The sequence below is a fragment of the Malaya genurostris genome, chromosome 2 (assembly GCF_030247185.1).
Source record: "Malaya genurostris strain Urasoe2022 chromosome 2, Malgen_1.1, whole genome shotgun sequence".
NCBI classification, from domain to species: domain Eukaryota; kingdom Metazoa; phylum Arthropoda; class Insecta; order Diptera; family Culicidae; genus Malaya; species Malaya genurostris.
The window spans coordinates 129,465,858-129,483,032 of record NC_080571.1 but is presented as its reverse complement, the minus strand read 5'-3'; the positions used below and the strand labels follow the sequence as shown (position 1 = coordinate 129,483,032).

Sequence of the window (17,175 nt, the reverse complement as noted above, 5' to 3'; positions counted from 1 at the left end):
GACGTATTTTTCGTATTTATTTTAATTTTCAAAACGAAATACAAATTATTCCGTACAAGCAAAGCAATGTCTAGGTACTACATTCCCATGCGGAACATGACCTGTTTCAATAGACTTCGCAACCGACTCGTAAGTGTACAGGGCTATCGCATGGCCTGTGCTATGATTCTACGGGCAAGTCATAGCTCGAACATACGATATCTGGCTTGTTAGACCAGTGTCTTATACTCTGAATCGCTAACTCGGATAAATCCTCCGGTAGAAATGTGTAATATATCCTGATCATGTTCATACTAAGTTTGAAATGCTACTACTATCACTATTAATTTGTGCTCTCCTCAATACTTTTTATTGGCATAAGTTATGTTCAACTTAAAGATTTATTAAAAGCTTATCAAAAATTCATTTGTTGTGGTCTGCTCTTAGACAATTTTTGTCGCATGAGAGGCGAAGCCTATTATATACGTTTCATTACCCATCTAAGTTTACTACCCACTAAAAACAAAAGATGATGTTTTACAACATCTGCAATTGAAAATCAATTATCTTGCTAAATTGTTTTAAGTGTTACAATCTATGGCGCACACTAAACGTAATATGCCGATAAAAAAGATACTGCTTTGTCTGTTTCGATTTTTTTTTCATAAATACGTTTATTTCTTAAGGCAATTTACATAAGTTTTTCTTCGCCGTATCATCACTTTTACATAGAATTCTTAACCTAATATAATACTAATATAGTCACAGCGATTTGAGTTTAATAAAACATATTCCTCTTAATTTTTAAATATCATATTAGCTATTTCGTTATTTATTATTAAATCTACTTAAGAACATTATTTGAACCAAGCGATTAACTGCTATAAATTATAAGATAAGTTTAAATTTTTATACATTTTGTTGTTGATTTCGTAACCTATTTTGAGTTTGTTCATTTTTATTAAAATTTTGCTATTGGATGAACTAATGGACGCAGTAGGAGTCAAAACTAACCCTCAAAAGGGTCAATTATTAAATTGAAACTTCAATTGTCTTTATGAAATGATAAAGAAGTTTCATGTAAGACAGGTCACGACAAGCAAGAATGTCTCGAACTGGGACATTGGATAGTCTACCTTGGGTACGCAAGGAATTTATTAGTTGAGATCTGACATCACGATACTCCACGCATGTCCAAACGACATGATCAATATCGCGATAGCCTTTGCCACAAGCACAATGATTAGTTTCGGAAAGTCCAATTCGAAGGAGATGTGCATCTAACGTGTAGTGATTGGACATGAGTCTGGACATCAAACGTATGAAGTCCCTACTCACATCCAGCCCCTTGAACCATGCCTTTGTCGATATTATAGGAATAATTGAGTGCATCCATCGACCTAGATCATCTCTATCCCAAGAAGCTTGCCAGCTGGCAAGTGTTCTTTGGCGAGTCGCGCTATAAAATTCGTTGAAAGCAATCGGTCGCTCATAAATTTCACCTTCAATAGCACCACGTTTGGTCAAACTATCGGCTCTTCCATTGCCTGGAATGGAGCAATGAGCCGGGACCCAAACTATTGTGATTTGATAATTATTATTCAATATGTCGTTCAGACACTGTTTTATTTTGCCCAAGAAAAACGGTTCATTTTTGCCAGCAGCGTTTGAGCGAATGGCTTCAATTGCACTCAGACTATCTGTGAAGAGGAAATAATGGTTTGGAGATAATGTGACGATTACACTGAAGCTATAATGAACTGCTGCTAACTCTGCTATATAAACAGATGCAGGTTCTTGAAGCTTGAATGAGGCGGAAACATTATTGTTGAACATACCAAACCCTGTCGCTTCTTCAATTCGCGATCCGTCCGTGTAAAACATTTTCTCAGAGTCAATATGCCTGAACTTACTTGAAAATATTTTTGGGATTTCCTATCTGTTTCGATTTGTATGACATTGATCAGATTGCTAAATATTTGTATATAATATCATTGTTTTATTTAAATGTATCAGGATTCCATACAGTGCTGTTAGATTTTGACCGTGTCCGAAATTTACGATACCCTCCTCGTTTTATTTAAAAGTTAATAAAACAAATGATTTTCAAGCTTATATATACACCACTAGGTTATAAAAACGACATTTCTAGTATTTTTCAGAAATATGTATAATATTTTATTTATGCTATTTGTTTCTTTTCCCATAGGATCGCTATCGTATTGGATAACAAAAAATAAACGTGGTATATGGTTCAAAGTTAACTTGAGTTGTAGTCATTGGGTACCTGAATTAGTGCATGTTCGTATTTAATTTTTGCTTTATTTCTGTAACATCGACTAATTCTTCGACTTTTAAGAACCAGTTTAAATTTCATCATGCCAAAGATGATTTCGTTATGTTGTATCGATGGTTGCCGAAAGACGAGGAACCTAATATACCACCATACGCACATACTATGGTCGGAGTTGGCGCTATAGTTATGAACAATCAAAATCAAATTTTAGTCGTTAACGAGAAACATGCGTTAATCAAAGGTTCTTGGAAGCTACCAGGAGGGTATGTTGAACCAGGTAATTATGAGAATCCAAATTGAATAAAGGTTTTTTTCACACATACACACAGAAGCACATATACAAAAACACAAACATACACACATACTTAAACACACAGTCTCCCTTACACACACGTATATATTAACCAGGGTGGCAAATAACCGGGAAAATCGGGAAAACCGATAAAAAATTTGTAAATTGGTTTCATCGAGAAAAACCGGGAAAATGTCGGAAATTTTAATGAAAAACCTGGAAAAACAGTTGTCAGGAACATGATTTTTTCAACAAGTGTCCTCTGGTCCACCGATATCAAGGGTTTAACAGCAGTTTTAAATCAATCTGGATTAGCCCTCTTGGTCAGCACAATGAATGCTTATTTTGAAAAATCAGAATAATTTTAATGGTTCTGTTTGATTTTTAGCATAAGTATTAGACACACTTGCAAATTGATGGCAATTCCCGATCAGATGCACATAAGAAATTCATAACACAAGTATATCAACAGTTGATATGTATAACGATTGTGTTATTTTGAGATATTTAACGAATGAAAACGGCTGAAAATTAAAACTTATGATAACAATATAATAACAAAATCAGTTATGAAAAAATGAGTTCTTCCGTAGCTTTGTATCGAAATATAATGATCAGAATTTCCAAAAACTAAAAGAAGACAACAGTTAGCTGGGATATAGTTATAATTATGTATTTACCATCTGATCGGGGAAGTTTCAAGGTAACACTGGCAAAATTTTCAATAAAATTTTTAAAAATTCTTAGAAGCCTTCATGTTTTTAAGTTTGTCTATGATTGCCCTTATTTCATCATAGTTGCTCTCAGTAATGCCATTCATTTGTTCAGTGAATCTATGTTTAATTTTCTTTTAAAGGTCGTCAACTGTGCATAGTAGGATCAAAAGAACGTTGATATTGATGTAGATAAAGGAGAATTTAATTTAGTTAGAGCTTTTGGAACTGATAGACGCCTAACTCCAGTAATGTAATGATTTAAATTATGTATTCAGGGTTTACATTCCTTTCGATAAGAGATCTGTATCCTTGCCGATTAATTCTAAGGAAGTAGAATATTTAACTAATTGAACTAATCATCACTTAATTTAAAACTCTGAATGTCATTGGTAGATGATCTGAATCAAAGTCAGTTCACTGCAAATGTTACATTGATTTGCTAGAATCAGATCAATTTTAGTAGGATTTCTCATAGAAGATAAATTATGATTATGTTTTTTTGAAGTGAATTCATCTCACAAAGTATGTCTTAATGAATAAGAGTTAAGCTCTAACATCTTACAGCAAGTAATTAATTGAAGTAAATTGAGAGACAACATGAAATAGGTCAAGTAATCTTTTAAAAAATTGTTGGGCTTTTGGAAATAAATACTGGCTAAAAACCAGCGAAGAGCTCATCATAAAGAACTGGTTCCTTCTAATCATTTTTCTGATTACTCCACGAGAGATGCCTAGCATTTAGAATCGTATTTGGAAAAAATAGATCGATATCTTGTGAGTTTTTGCAGTTCTAATTTGATTTATTTGCTCATCAACTCATTGAAATAGTAAACATGTTGCATTTCAAAATTGACATGACGGATGTACCTATTTAGAAGAGCCAGTCGTGGCAGCCAAACGGTTTTGCTAAATCTTAGGTATGCATTATTTATTTACTATTTATTTATTTATTTTTCTCTCATTCATCCGACAATAAAGGGTCTTAATGAATATAATGTAGTCAAGTTATAAAATAATGGAACGTAACACTTTCTGCGCAAATTAATGTGTAGGTTCGCCGAAAGTGTTTAACAGTCCCAAATGTTCTGATGCACGCTGTTATCGGTTCATAGAATCCAAACTTCGTTCGGTGGAATCTCGGTTGAAGTAGACTAGTAGAACGTCGAACACCGTTTTTAGATCAGTATTTACGGTATCAATTTGTACTTTTTCCTCCAAACGCGAAATACAGGTCGAGGTAAAATCCAGAAGATTAGTGCTGACCGAACGCCCGGGCATAAAACCGTGTTGATCAACTGAGATGTAATGTTTTGTACGAAAGAACAACTCTTTGCTCACTATTATTTCGGAGAGTTTTGAAGCAGCAGATAAATTTGTTATACTACGGTAGTTTCTTACATTGTTACGATCACCGTTTTTGTACACGGGTAACATATAAGACTGCTTCCAAATTATCGGGCATATTCCTATCTCAAATGATCTGTTGAATATCATGCAGAGAGAAACAGCTAAAACAGTTGCACAATAGCTGTAGACTGCTGCTGGTACACTATCTGGCCCGGTCGTGAATGAACGTTTCAATTTCTTTGCCACTGAAACAATCATTTCAGGAGTAATATCGAAAGTTTTGATGTGCACTAAGTTCTCGTGAACATCCAACGCTGCAACCTTAGCTTCGATGTCAAAGGCAGTATTTCCAGTAAATACCGAAGCAAAGAACTTTGCAAACAAGTGGCAAGACTCCAATGTTGATTTGAATGCAACACCATCGTAACAAACAAATGACTGAACTGATCTAGAATTGCGTTTGGAATTCACAAAATTCCAGAAATTTTCGGGATACCGACGAAGATCGGTTTGAACCCGCATAACGTAGGCTTTGTATAACCCCGCGTTCAATCTACGATAGTTTTCACTGGAACTTTTGAACATTCTTAGCGTTTCAGAGTTATGCCAACGACGATGTTCACGCTGCCAAGGATTGCGAACCCGTTTTAGTTCACGAAGCCTTGCTGTGGTCCAAGGAGGATTGATGGGCCGTTTGGTGAAAGGTAAATTCGAGCAAAACCATTGAAGTAACGCATCGCAGAAAACCGTTGCCATTTCATTTACATTATCAGTCTCTTGCAAATATGTCCAATCATTATCCCGCAAATGTTCTAGTAAAGCAGTAAAATTAGTTTTTCGATAATTTAACCTCCTCGATTCATGAATACGCTCCGAGTGCCGAGAATTGTTCACACAGTCAACTGGCACCGACACAACTAAAGGCGGATAATGCGGTTCGACGGGTAACAGAGAAGCAACACTTTTTTCTTGGCATTACATTCCTTTTGTGGAATTTGGCCTTTCTGTTTCAACAGACTTCGAAGCAACACTACGGTCTACGACTAACTGACGCTCTGAAGAGCAAAAAATTACGTCGAGTAATCGCCCGAGATGGTTTCTTTGTTCATTCGCTTGACAAAGATTCAAATAACGCAATGTGCCTTAAAATATGTTATTAAAATAAAAAAAAAGATTCAAATAATCCATTTAGTCGATCAGCGCCGTACTTCCAGCGGGTAACAAAGAGGAACATATGAAATGTGTTTCCTCATGCCGTTGATTCCACACAATCCGGGGCTGGTTGAAATCACCGCACACTAAAATAATATCATTATCAGAACCTTTACTGCACATCTCAGAAACAGTTGAAACGAGTGCATCTACGAAATCGACGTTTTTGCTTTTATCATGAGAAATGTATACACAATTTTGTTACACGCACGGTAACACTAGTACACACTTGTTCAATCAAGTGTCCATTCTGTGTTTCGATGATAGAGGTGGCATATTTTTGTGAGATGGCAATTAATACGCCACCAAATATTGATTTCTCACTATTTGCTGACCTGCGATCGCAGCGGAAGACATTGCAGGAGTTCCCAAACAGTTGATACGGTCTTCTTCTTCTTTTCTGGTTGGCGTCACCTCACTTGAGATGACGCCGAATTGATGGCACAGCAACTAAGGCTATATTGCCAGTTAATTTTCGTTTATAGTCCAATGGACTTTATTTTCACTTGACTACAAGCGAAAATCTCGCTGTGTGGCTGCGTCGAATCGTCAAAGTACGGCTGAAAATCCTTTCTTTCTTGCGAAATACTCGAATTTTCTCCGGACTAACACGATGCAACGTGCTCACCCGTTGAGAGTTTCACCGGAAGTTGTTGATACGGTCGTCGTGTCCAGTCTCGGTTAAAATGATGATGTCAAAATTACAGTCAGCTGTTGTCAAGAAAATTACGTCGATTTTAGTCCTCAAGCCTCGAACATTTTGGTAGTACACCCATATTTGTGCCTCGTCTCGTTCCTCATACTGCAACGCGGGGTCATTTAGTGTAGTGAAAGAAGAATCAATTGGAAAATACTCGCCTCTGCACGGAACACCTCGCGATCGTGAAACAACCAAAATATTAGTTGTTTTTCTGAATTTGATTGGTTAAAGTTTGGTACAACTAATCGATCGTTGTTTTTTCTAAACTGTCATTTTTGTTTTTCGATCTACAGAAACGATGGTTGAAATAACAAAATTTTTGGTTGAAAAAAAGATGCTGTCAGTTAGTCAAGACACACACACCTTTCAATTTCAATTTAAGATTTTAGTTACAACAATCGACCTTGTTTTTGATTTAACAGTTATATGAGTTGAAAAACAAATCGGTTTTAGTTGTTTTAGATATTACGATTAGTTATTTAAATTTGAGCAAAGTTATTGATTTTGAATGACAATAAAATATTCCTTATTGATATACGTTCTGATTTTTTAAATGAAAATTCGGTATGTTAAGATATATAAAAAATATGTAATATTTAATATAAATAATATACTGTCTTTTAGTAGTGCTGGTGTCAACGAAACATTCTAATTGTGACCGCTATATTACTTACGAACGAAAAGTCGAATCCAATGCACTGATTTTTATTTTTTGAGCCATTGCAACTTACAGTTTCAACAGATTATATGAATGAATATTGAACATTTTCAATTTAACCCTTTTGTACATGCAATTTTTGTACATGACTTGAAGATAACATGATGCTCATTCATTAACATGCATTTCATGGAGAATCAAGTTGATTTCAAGACCAAAATTCAAACGCATACAATTCACTGGGTTGTAGTTTTGGTTAAACACGTTTTGTTATTTGCAATATTTCTAACGGTTATCAGTTCCATAGCACTACTTTATATCAATCGTTTCTTCTTGCAACACCAGAGCAGTACAGAGATCACCATGTAACTTTTTTTTAAACATGCAATAAAACACAAACGGTTCATCCGATTTCAAAATTTATTTTTTAATATTAAAGTTATTTTTTAATATTAAAGTAATCCTTCCGGTTAATTGTGGAATATAATTTTATTCAATTGTCCTTCAAGGCTTGAATTGTCTCTGGCTTGTCCACATAGCACTTATCTTTGACAGCCCCTCAAAGAAAATAGTCTAACGGCGTCAAATCACAGCTCCGAGGCGGCCAAACGACATCCGATTTTGACTGATAATTCGATTCTACTGTTTAAATGATTATCTTTCAACGGGAACTTGAAATTTCGAATATATCTGTAATTTGTTTTAGCTGTAACTTCTTCATTTTTCAAAAGGCACGGAGGGATAGCCATCAATCTGTAGGTTTTAATAACAGCTTTAGAATAAAAATACAATTAACGGTTTCCGAGTTACAACGATTTGAAAAAGTCAATTTTTGTGAAATGCAAAAATACATACGCCCTTTTTAAAAATCAGTCGTGAGTTGGATTGACCTCTCCATCAGTTCAAAACTTATGGTTTGCCATACTGAAGCCATGTGCAAAGTTTCATCCAAATCGGAGAAGGTCGATTCTGATTTTGTCACTTTTTCGTCTACTCATTCCTTGAATTACTCTGCTTCCAAATCCTTGCTCAAATGATTTGTTAAATATCACACAAAGAGGCTCGGCTAAAGCAGTAGCACAATGACTGTAAACTGCAGCGGATATGCCATCTGACCCGGCCGAGAATGATCTTCTCAATTTCTTTGCCGCTGCAGCCACCATATCTGGAGTAATATTGAAAGTATCTATGTATACTAAATTCTCAGGAACATCCAACATCCATTTCCAGCAAATACCGAAGCAAAGAACTTTGCAAATAAGTTTCAAAACTGCAATGTTGACCTGAATGCAACATCATCGTAAGAAACAGATGACGGAACTGATCTAGGTTTACGTTTGGAATTCACAAAGTTCCAGAAATTTTTGGGATTCCGGCGTAGATCGGTTTGAGCCCGCATAACGTAGGCTTTGTATAACCCCGCGTTCAACCTACGATTGTTTTCACTGGAACTTTCGTAGTGTTTCGGAGCTATGCCAACGATGATGTTTACACTACCAAGCATTGCGAACCCGTTTTAATTCACAAAGCTTTGCTGTGGTCCAAGGAGGGTTGATGGGCCGTTTGACGAAAGGTAAATTTGAGCTAAACCATTAATGTAGCGCATCGCAGAAAACCGTTGCCATTTCATTTACATTATCGATCTCTTGCAAACATATTCAATCAACATTTCGCTAATATTCTAGTTAGTTAGTTTTACGATAATTTAATCTCCTCGATTCATGAATAGGCTCCGAGTGCCGTGAATTGTTCACACAGTCATCTGGCACCGAAACAACTAATGGCGGATGATGCGGGTCGACGGGTAACAGAGGAGCAACACAAAGGTCAACGGCTCACAGTCGGTGTTGAACAGTCGTTCGCACCGCACGCGTATAGCTCTTGGCTCCTGGAAATTTTTTCTGGCTACCTAGAGTTTCATTGATTCAAGGCTTCATTCTTTTTCAAGGCTACCTGAATCACTAACAGTCTTTTTAAAGACTAAAAATTAGTCAGCCTTTCTCAAGGCTATACAAAGAGTGATATTAGAGCGACTAAGTGATACAAAGAGTGATATTAGAGTGACTAAGTAATACAAAGAGTGATATTAGACTGACTAAGAAATTAATCAGCCTTTTTAAGGCTAGCTATTCAAAGAACTATTATTCAAACTTGAAAATTCAAAATTTCATTCATTTCAAAAATGCCTGCGTCCAACCGGAAAGGCAACAAGCCTAAGGCTAAAAATAATTCAATACGGAATAAATCACAATCCGTTATTCAATCTTTTTCTAATAACATTCACGATCTTATAGAATCTGAATGTAAAAATAAAAGACAACGGACGGATTTCGCTTCCGCTGATCCTATGCCGTCTAACAATATTTACGAGATTCTTCCTGAATCCGATTGTAGCAACATAGAAGAAAATTCTTCAAAAATTCCCAAAATGGACGCTTGTCGTTCTGGGAAGAAACATCAATCTATGCCACCAGTGACGGTGATGATTTCCGACTTCAAAGCATTCCGTACTGAGCTTTCTATTTTTCTCCCGGAAGTAAAAGATTCATTTCAAATCGGACGAAGAGGAGAATGTCGAGTCTTGGTTGATGGATTGGAAGATTACGAACGTCTTAGTCGATATTTGTCCGAGAAACTTCATAAATTTTATTCATATGATATAAAATCAGACAGACCCTTCAAGGCTGTCTTGGAAGGCTTATCTAATGATCAAAGTACCGATGAAATTAAAAATGAACTTAAAGAATTGCTTGGCTTTGCCCCTTCCCAAGTAATACTTATGAAAAAAGAGCGAATGGTACTTCTAAACCACGCTCTGGAATTTCCCATGAACTTTACCTAATACACTTCAATCGAAGTGATGTAAACAATTTGAAAACTTTAGAAAAAGTACGTTTCATTTCCCACATTAAAATTCATTGGAAACATTATAAACGGCATAATCGTATTGCAAACTTAACGCAATGTCGTCGTTGCCAAGGCTTCGGCCATGGAACCAAAAATTGTCATATGGATATACGGTGTTTGAATTGTGGTAAATCGCATTCGAAAGACGTTTGTCCAATGAATGAAACCACTGATAAATTTTCATGTTCAAATCGCAATGGAAATCATAAATCCAATTATTTGAAATGTTCTGTCAGGGAAAAAAATTTAAACGCTCGTTCGCTTAGACAACAAGTCAAATCAACGACCTTAAATTTACAGAACATACCTGAAAATCAAAAATCCGTTACAAATACCACGCCTAATTCTTCTATGGCACTTATTTCTTCGAATTCAAAACAAAAAACAGGTACGCCTGCCAATTCCTCTTCTAACGAAAACAATTTATTGACAGGTAGATCGATCTCGTCATCATCCTATTCTAATTTCAGTTATGCTAGTATAACAGGGTGAAATCTACCACTTAATTCTTCTAATGTAAATAATCAAAACACAGGACCGCGTTGTAGTTCATCTTCTAACGAAAACAATTTATTAATAGGTAGATCGGCCATATCATCTTCTTCTAATGGCAGTCTACCTACAAATATTCCTTCAATGCCATTCGCTTCTTTAAATGAAGTTGATTTAGGCGATATAACTGAAAATAAAATGATCTACCTACAAGATCAACTTTTTCAAATGATCATCCGAATGAAGTCGACTTCATCACTTTTTGAAGCATTTCAAATCGGATGGCAATTTGCAAATAATATTATAATGAATTTAAAATTTAACAGTGATGTTAAATAATTATTTGAATATTTTAAATTGGAATGCTCGAAATCGAGTGAAGATGCATTTTATAATTTTCTCAAAGTTCACAAAATCCATATTGCCATTGTGACAGAAACTTTTCTTAAACCAAATGTCAAATTGAAAAGTAATCCACATTATGTGGTTCATCGATTTGACATGTTTACTGGAATTAGTGGTGGAGTTGCCATTTTTGTCCAACGGCAAATTAAACATCGGATTTTACCTTCTTTCAATACTAAAGTTATTGAAAGCTTGGGAATCGAAGTTGAAACCATTCATGGAATTTATTTCATCGCTGGAGCATATATGCCATTTCAATGCACCGGCGAATAATTAAATCTCTTTAAAGGCGATTTGCAAAAACTCACAAGATATCGACCGAAATTTTTCGTACTAGGGGACTTAAATGCTAAGCATGTCCAGTGGAATTGTAGGCAAAATAACCGTAATGGTAAAATACTTCATAATCAACTCTCAGCTGGTTACTTCACAGTTCTTCATCCCAGTAATCCGACTTGTTTCTCTTCCGTGAAAAACCCGTCTACAATTGATCTGGTTCTAACGGATCAAAGTCACATTTGTAGTGAACCGATTACACATGCTGACATTGACTCAGATCATCTTCCTGTAACATTCAGACTTTCCAACGAAGCTATAATTAATCCAATTAGTTCTATATTCAACTATCATAGAGCTAATTGGTTGGATTGCAGATCTCACATTGGAAATCATGTGGATCATGAAACTATTTTAAAAAATTCTGCGGACATCTACACAGCAATTGATAATTTGAATCATTACATTATCGAAGCTAGAAATCTTTCAGTTCCCAAAGCTCAAATTAAATTAAATTCTCCTATCATCGATGACAATCTTCAACTGCTCATTCGGTTGAAGAATGTTCGTCGACGACAATATCAACGTTCTCGTGATCCTGCTATGAAAAACATAGTTAAGGATTTACAAAAAAAAATTAAACATAGATTTATTGTTTTGCGAAATGAAAATTTCGTTAAAGAAGTTGAACAAATTAAACCATATTCCAAACCTTTCTGGAAACTTTCTAAGGTTCTTAAGAAACCTCAGAAACCAATTCCTGCTCTCAAGGAAGGAAATCAAATACTTCTTACAAATAGCGAAAAAGCTCAAAAACTTGCTCAACAGTTCGAGAGTGCCCACAATTTTAATTGGAACGTTATGAGTCCTATTGAAAATGAAGTCTCACTGAAATATGATCATATATCAACCCAAGTGTTATCACATTATTGAGACGAATTTTGATGAAATTAAATCAATTATTTGGAAACTTAAAAACATGAAGGCTCCTGGTAATGATGGAATTTTTAATATTCTTATAAAATATCTTCCCGAATGTTGCTTCGAGACTCCTGGTTAAAATTTTTAACAAATGTTTTTCATTAGCTTACTTCCTAAAAAGATGGAAAAACGCTAAAGTAATTCATATCCTCAAACCTGATAAAAATCCAGCAGAAACATCAAGTTATCGACCAATTAGCTTACTTTCTTCTATCAGTAAACTTTTTGAAAAAATTATCTTGTTGAGAATGATGTCTCATATAATTCAATTTTTTTACCAGAGCAGTTTGGATTTCGTCATGAACATTCAACTACTCATCAACTTGTAAGAGTTACGAACATGATAAAAGCAAATAAATCTTCTGGGTTATCCACTGGAGTTGCTCATCTAGACATAGAAAAAGCATTCGACAGTGTTTGGCACAAAGGTTTAATAGCACAAATGTCTGATTTCCAGTTTCCTATTTATTTGATCAAAATGATTCAAAATTATTTAACTGATCATACTCTTCAGGTTAGATATCAGAATTGTAAATCTCCTTGTAGCTCCAATCGTGTATAATATTTTCACTTCCGATCTTCCAAATCTACCCGTTGGTTGTCAGAAATCGCTATTCTGTGACGACACAAGTCTGTTAGCCACAGGTAGAAATCTAAGAGTGATCTGCAGTCGCTTACTAAGAAGTTTAAATATTTTCAGTGATTATCTGTCAAAATGGAAAATTAAACCAAATGCAGCAAAAACGCAATTAATTATCTTTCCTCATAAGCCAAGAGCTTCTTTTCTTAAACCAAACAATAATCACATTCTCAAATTGAATGGCTTGGAATTAACATGGTCTGATCAAGCTAAATACTTAGGTTTATCGTATGACAGAAAACTCACTTTCAAGGATCACATTGACGGAATCCAGGAAAAGTGTAATGAATATATATAAATTTTTATATCCTCTTATAAACAGAAATTCTAAGCTGTGTCTAAAAAACAAGTTGTTAATTTATAAACAAATTTTCATACCAGCCATGCTTTATGCAGTACCAATTTGGTCAAGTTGTTGTTCCACCAGGAAGAAAACGTTTCAAAGGATTCAGAATAAATGTCTGAAAATGATTTTGAAACGTCCCCCTTGGTTTAGTACAAATGAGTTACACAGACTCACAAATATAGAACCATTAGATGTAATATCACATAATATTATAAGCAAATTCCGACAAAAATCGATGCAATCTTCAATTGAATCGATTCGCTCTCTGTATTAGTTAGTAAGTTATTTATATACAAAATAAACGAAAAGCTAGTAACACCCTGTTCTTTTGGCACAAGCCGTACCAGATCCATTGCTTCTGTTACACCCATGCAGCGAGAAATAATTTTCCGTGCGTCATCATCCGTAATCAACGGGTTGAGGCCAAAGAGGAATAGCCAAAACGTATCAGCGTTTTTTTGTAACATTACGTACGGATAGATCGATCTGATTGGTACCACAATTGGTCGGAGCTTGAACAGTATTATTTTCTTCTGTGCGGCGACGTTTTGCACCCCTAGGCGTTATTGAGTTTAGTGCTAGCCATCTAGGTTGTGAAGATTTTTTTTATTCAGACCAATTACTGCTTCAGAAAGCTGTTGGACTTGCGCAGGTAATTGAAGCAAATCGATATGCGAGTCAGGCGACACGGTTGGCGTTTGAGTCTCAGCAATATAAGTGCGAATGCTTCAACCATTTAACTCCTCTCTGCAAACGGTGCACAAATGAAAAAGCTCGCCTTGGGTAAAGGCATCTCGCAAACTTCTAGTGTTTATGTCACAAGAGTTTTTGCAAGTAACCATCACAGAAGCCGCAGCGCATAGGTTCGATGTCGTTTACACCCATTTTGCACTCGCCGCATTGTTTTTTATACATCTCGTTTTCACCACAGCTTCGTGACACATGAATGGTAGATAGCGAGACAGCAAGAACTTAACGAAACTTTTGATAACAATGAAGTTACTTGGCGCGTAAAGGAAAACAAATAACCAGGCACTTTAGCAAAAATGACACTGGGGTTTCTGGATAGATAAAGCACAACCGGATGGTATTTCACACTAGGATTGTTCATACGCACAGAGGTGCGAACGCATAGAAGTATCGAGTCACAGAGGTGCCATCGCATAAAGGTGCGAAGACGAAGGGGTGCAAAGGCACAGAGGTGCTAAGGTACCAGGTCCCAGAATTTGTACGCTGCGTACAAAGAGATGATACAAATCGCGTGGTGCTACACTGCAAGTATCACATTTAATCGTCATCAAGAGCTACAGTGCTGTACCTGAAGCCAGGTACAGGCAGCTCACATCAAGTTCAGTAGTGACCACGACGGCAGAGCAACGCTGATAGCAGAAAATGATTCCAAAAGACTGCCAATTGGCAATTGTTGCGAGCTTCACGTCGATCTTCACGACAGAGCAACAGAGAGAACAGCAACAAGGGAGAATTAATTTAATTAAATTCTCTTATTTCTCTTATAACTGAAATTTTACTATACATAAGATTTAATTTTGATATTATTTTTTTACAAAAAAAATCAGTTAATGTAATGGATATTCTTATGGAAGATCATCCGAATCTATTTCCAGATATTAGTAAGAGCTTAAATATTCCCAGGACTAAGGATTATCCAGAGGGTACCACTGGGCCATGGATAGTCTATTTTAGACGCAAAATAAAAGTCTTAAATTTGTTGTAAATTACAAAAGATTTGACATCACTTTTCATGAAGTTGTAGAAATTTCAAAAATTAATAGAGATAAAATTCGAGATTTTTTCAACGATTTGAAACAGGCAAACGAAATTGTAACCTGTGAATTATTCGTTCTTGAGTATCGAGTTTACATTCCATCGATGGGTGTGGAAATTGACGGTGGTGTCAAAAAACCTCAAAAAATGTCATTGATATCTCCCCTCTCGAAACAGTAAACGGTTTTTCAAATCTAGAGTCAGAGGAATCTGACTCTGATGCAAATAGTGAAGGTACATCGTTTGTCACTCCTCAAGAGTCTGTTAAGAGGAAGAAGTCCTCCCCCAAATTACCAAAAAGGCGCCTAAAATTACACAAAAAGATCCCCGTGTTAAATCTAAAAAGCAAAATTCAAAACCAAAAACTGTGCCTCCTGGTTTGTTAAATTCACAAACCAATCCAAGATCAAGCACAGTAAAAGATAATACTACAGTGGCCTCCATTTTACAACCACCAACAGGATTACTAAATCTAGTTTTCGAAGGCCTTTTGTCGAAGGTTTGTCTAGAGAAACCTCAATGAGCACCCTTGTGAACACGGCCAGACGAATGAGGAATCGTTTATATAGCCGAATTAGCAGAATTATAGCTTGAGTGTAATTAAGTGTAAAGTGCAATTGAAGCTATTCGCTCAAACATGGCTGGTAATAATGAACCGTTTTTCTTGTGCAAAATAAAACAGTGCTGGAACGACATATTCAATAATAATTATCAAATCACTATAGTCTGGGTCCCGGCTCATTGCTTCATTCCAGGCAATGAGAGAGCCGATATTTTAGCCAAACATGGTGTTATTGAGGGAGAAATTTATGAGAGGCTGATTGCTTTCAACGAATTCTATAGCACGTCTCGGCAAAGAATACTTGCCAGCTTCTTGGAATAGAGATTATCTGGGTCGGTGGATTCCCAAAATATCGACAAAGGCATGGTTCAGGGGGCTGGATGTGACTAGGGACTTCATTCGTGTGATGTCCAGACTCATGTCCAATCACTATACGATAGATGCACATCTCCTTCGAATTGAACTTTCCGATAAACGATAAAAATCAATTATTTATGAAAAAATAGTGTTTTCTTCATTCGATTTGGAAGTAACTATTATTTGACAATCAGCAGTGTGATATCCGCCAAGACCATCGCCATAACTCTGAGTATTTATCGCATTTTTAATAAACTTCTTTTCATTCGCAGATGAAAACTTTGTAGACGCAGCCATCCGCGAGGTCAATGAAGAAACAAATATCAAAACTAGATTCGAGTCGTTGGTTTCTATTCGTCATGCACATAGCGCCGGTTTTGGTTGTTCTGATTTATACATCGTAATGGCATTAATTCCTGAAAGTATGGAAATTAAAAAATGTGATCGTGAAATAGACAAATGTATGTGGATGAGCGTTGACGATTATTTAATTCACCCGGAAATACACGAAACAAATCGGAATTTTCTTCGTACCTATCTCGAGTACAAGAAAATGGGTTTAAAGATTTCTTGCAAAAACGAAGTTCATCAAATTTTGAAAAAGCAATACAATATTTATTCACTTGACTGCAGTCAAAATAAGTCGTCTACACTCTAATATTTGAAGATATATGAAAGCAAAACAGAAGAATAAAATGTAAATAAATTTTATCTAGACCAAATGACTTCTGTTGTGTATAATAGTTTACAGCTTAGTTCTAGAATAGAAGATAGAATAAGCAGATTGTCGGAAACAACACAGGCAAAATAAATAATTCTGCGAATAAATCGGTTGCTTTGATCCGAAATACCTAAAACATGTGTGAAGCCTGAATTTTAATAAATAACAGTTCGGATTATATCTTCAAAACTGGTGTCAAAACTTATCAAGTCTGTAAAGTTTTTATTTCATGATAACACAAAATCACGTCGATCATGTTTGTCCTTGATTTTTTGATTCGATTCACCGGAAGTAGCGGTCAGAAAATTCCAGTATGAATCGAAAAATGGAATGAAGCAGATTTTTATCAAAGCGAGTGGAGAATAACAACTTATTTTCACTAATTTGGGGGTAAGCCTTATTTTGTAGTTAGGGTAGATAACTGGTTTCAATTGCCTTTACGTTTCGTCTTCAACTCGTCAATACATAACAGATTGTGTTGTACTGTTATACCATCTAGCCTG

General features: G+C 35.7%; 1 protein-coding gene across 2 annotated transcripts in view; it reads left to right on the top strand.

The window, feature by feature from the left end:
- LOC131428052 (uncharacterized) overlaps positions 1-16,779 on the top strand; it is an 80,788-nt gene extending 64,009 nt beyond the window's left edge. For both annotated transcript variants that reach the window (XM_058591693.1, XM_058591692.1), the window contains exons 4-6: positions 2,189-2,280; positions 2,339-2,552; positions 16,224-16,779. In XM_058591693.1, the coding sequence (XP_058447676.1) occupies positions 2,189-2,280; positions 2,339-2,552; positions 16,224-16,609 (692 nt within the window). In that variant the 3' untranslated portion in view covers positions 16,610-16,779. The remainder of the gene's footprint in view (positions 1-2,188; positions 2,281-2,338; positions 2,553-16,223) is intronic.
- Positions 16,780-17,175: the final 396 nt, after the last annotated feature.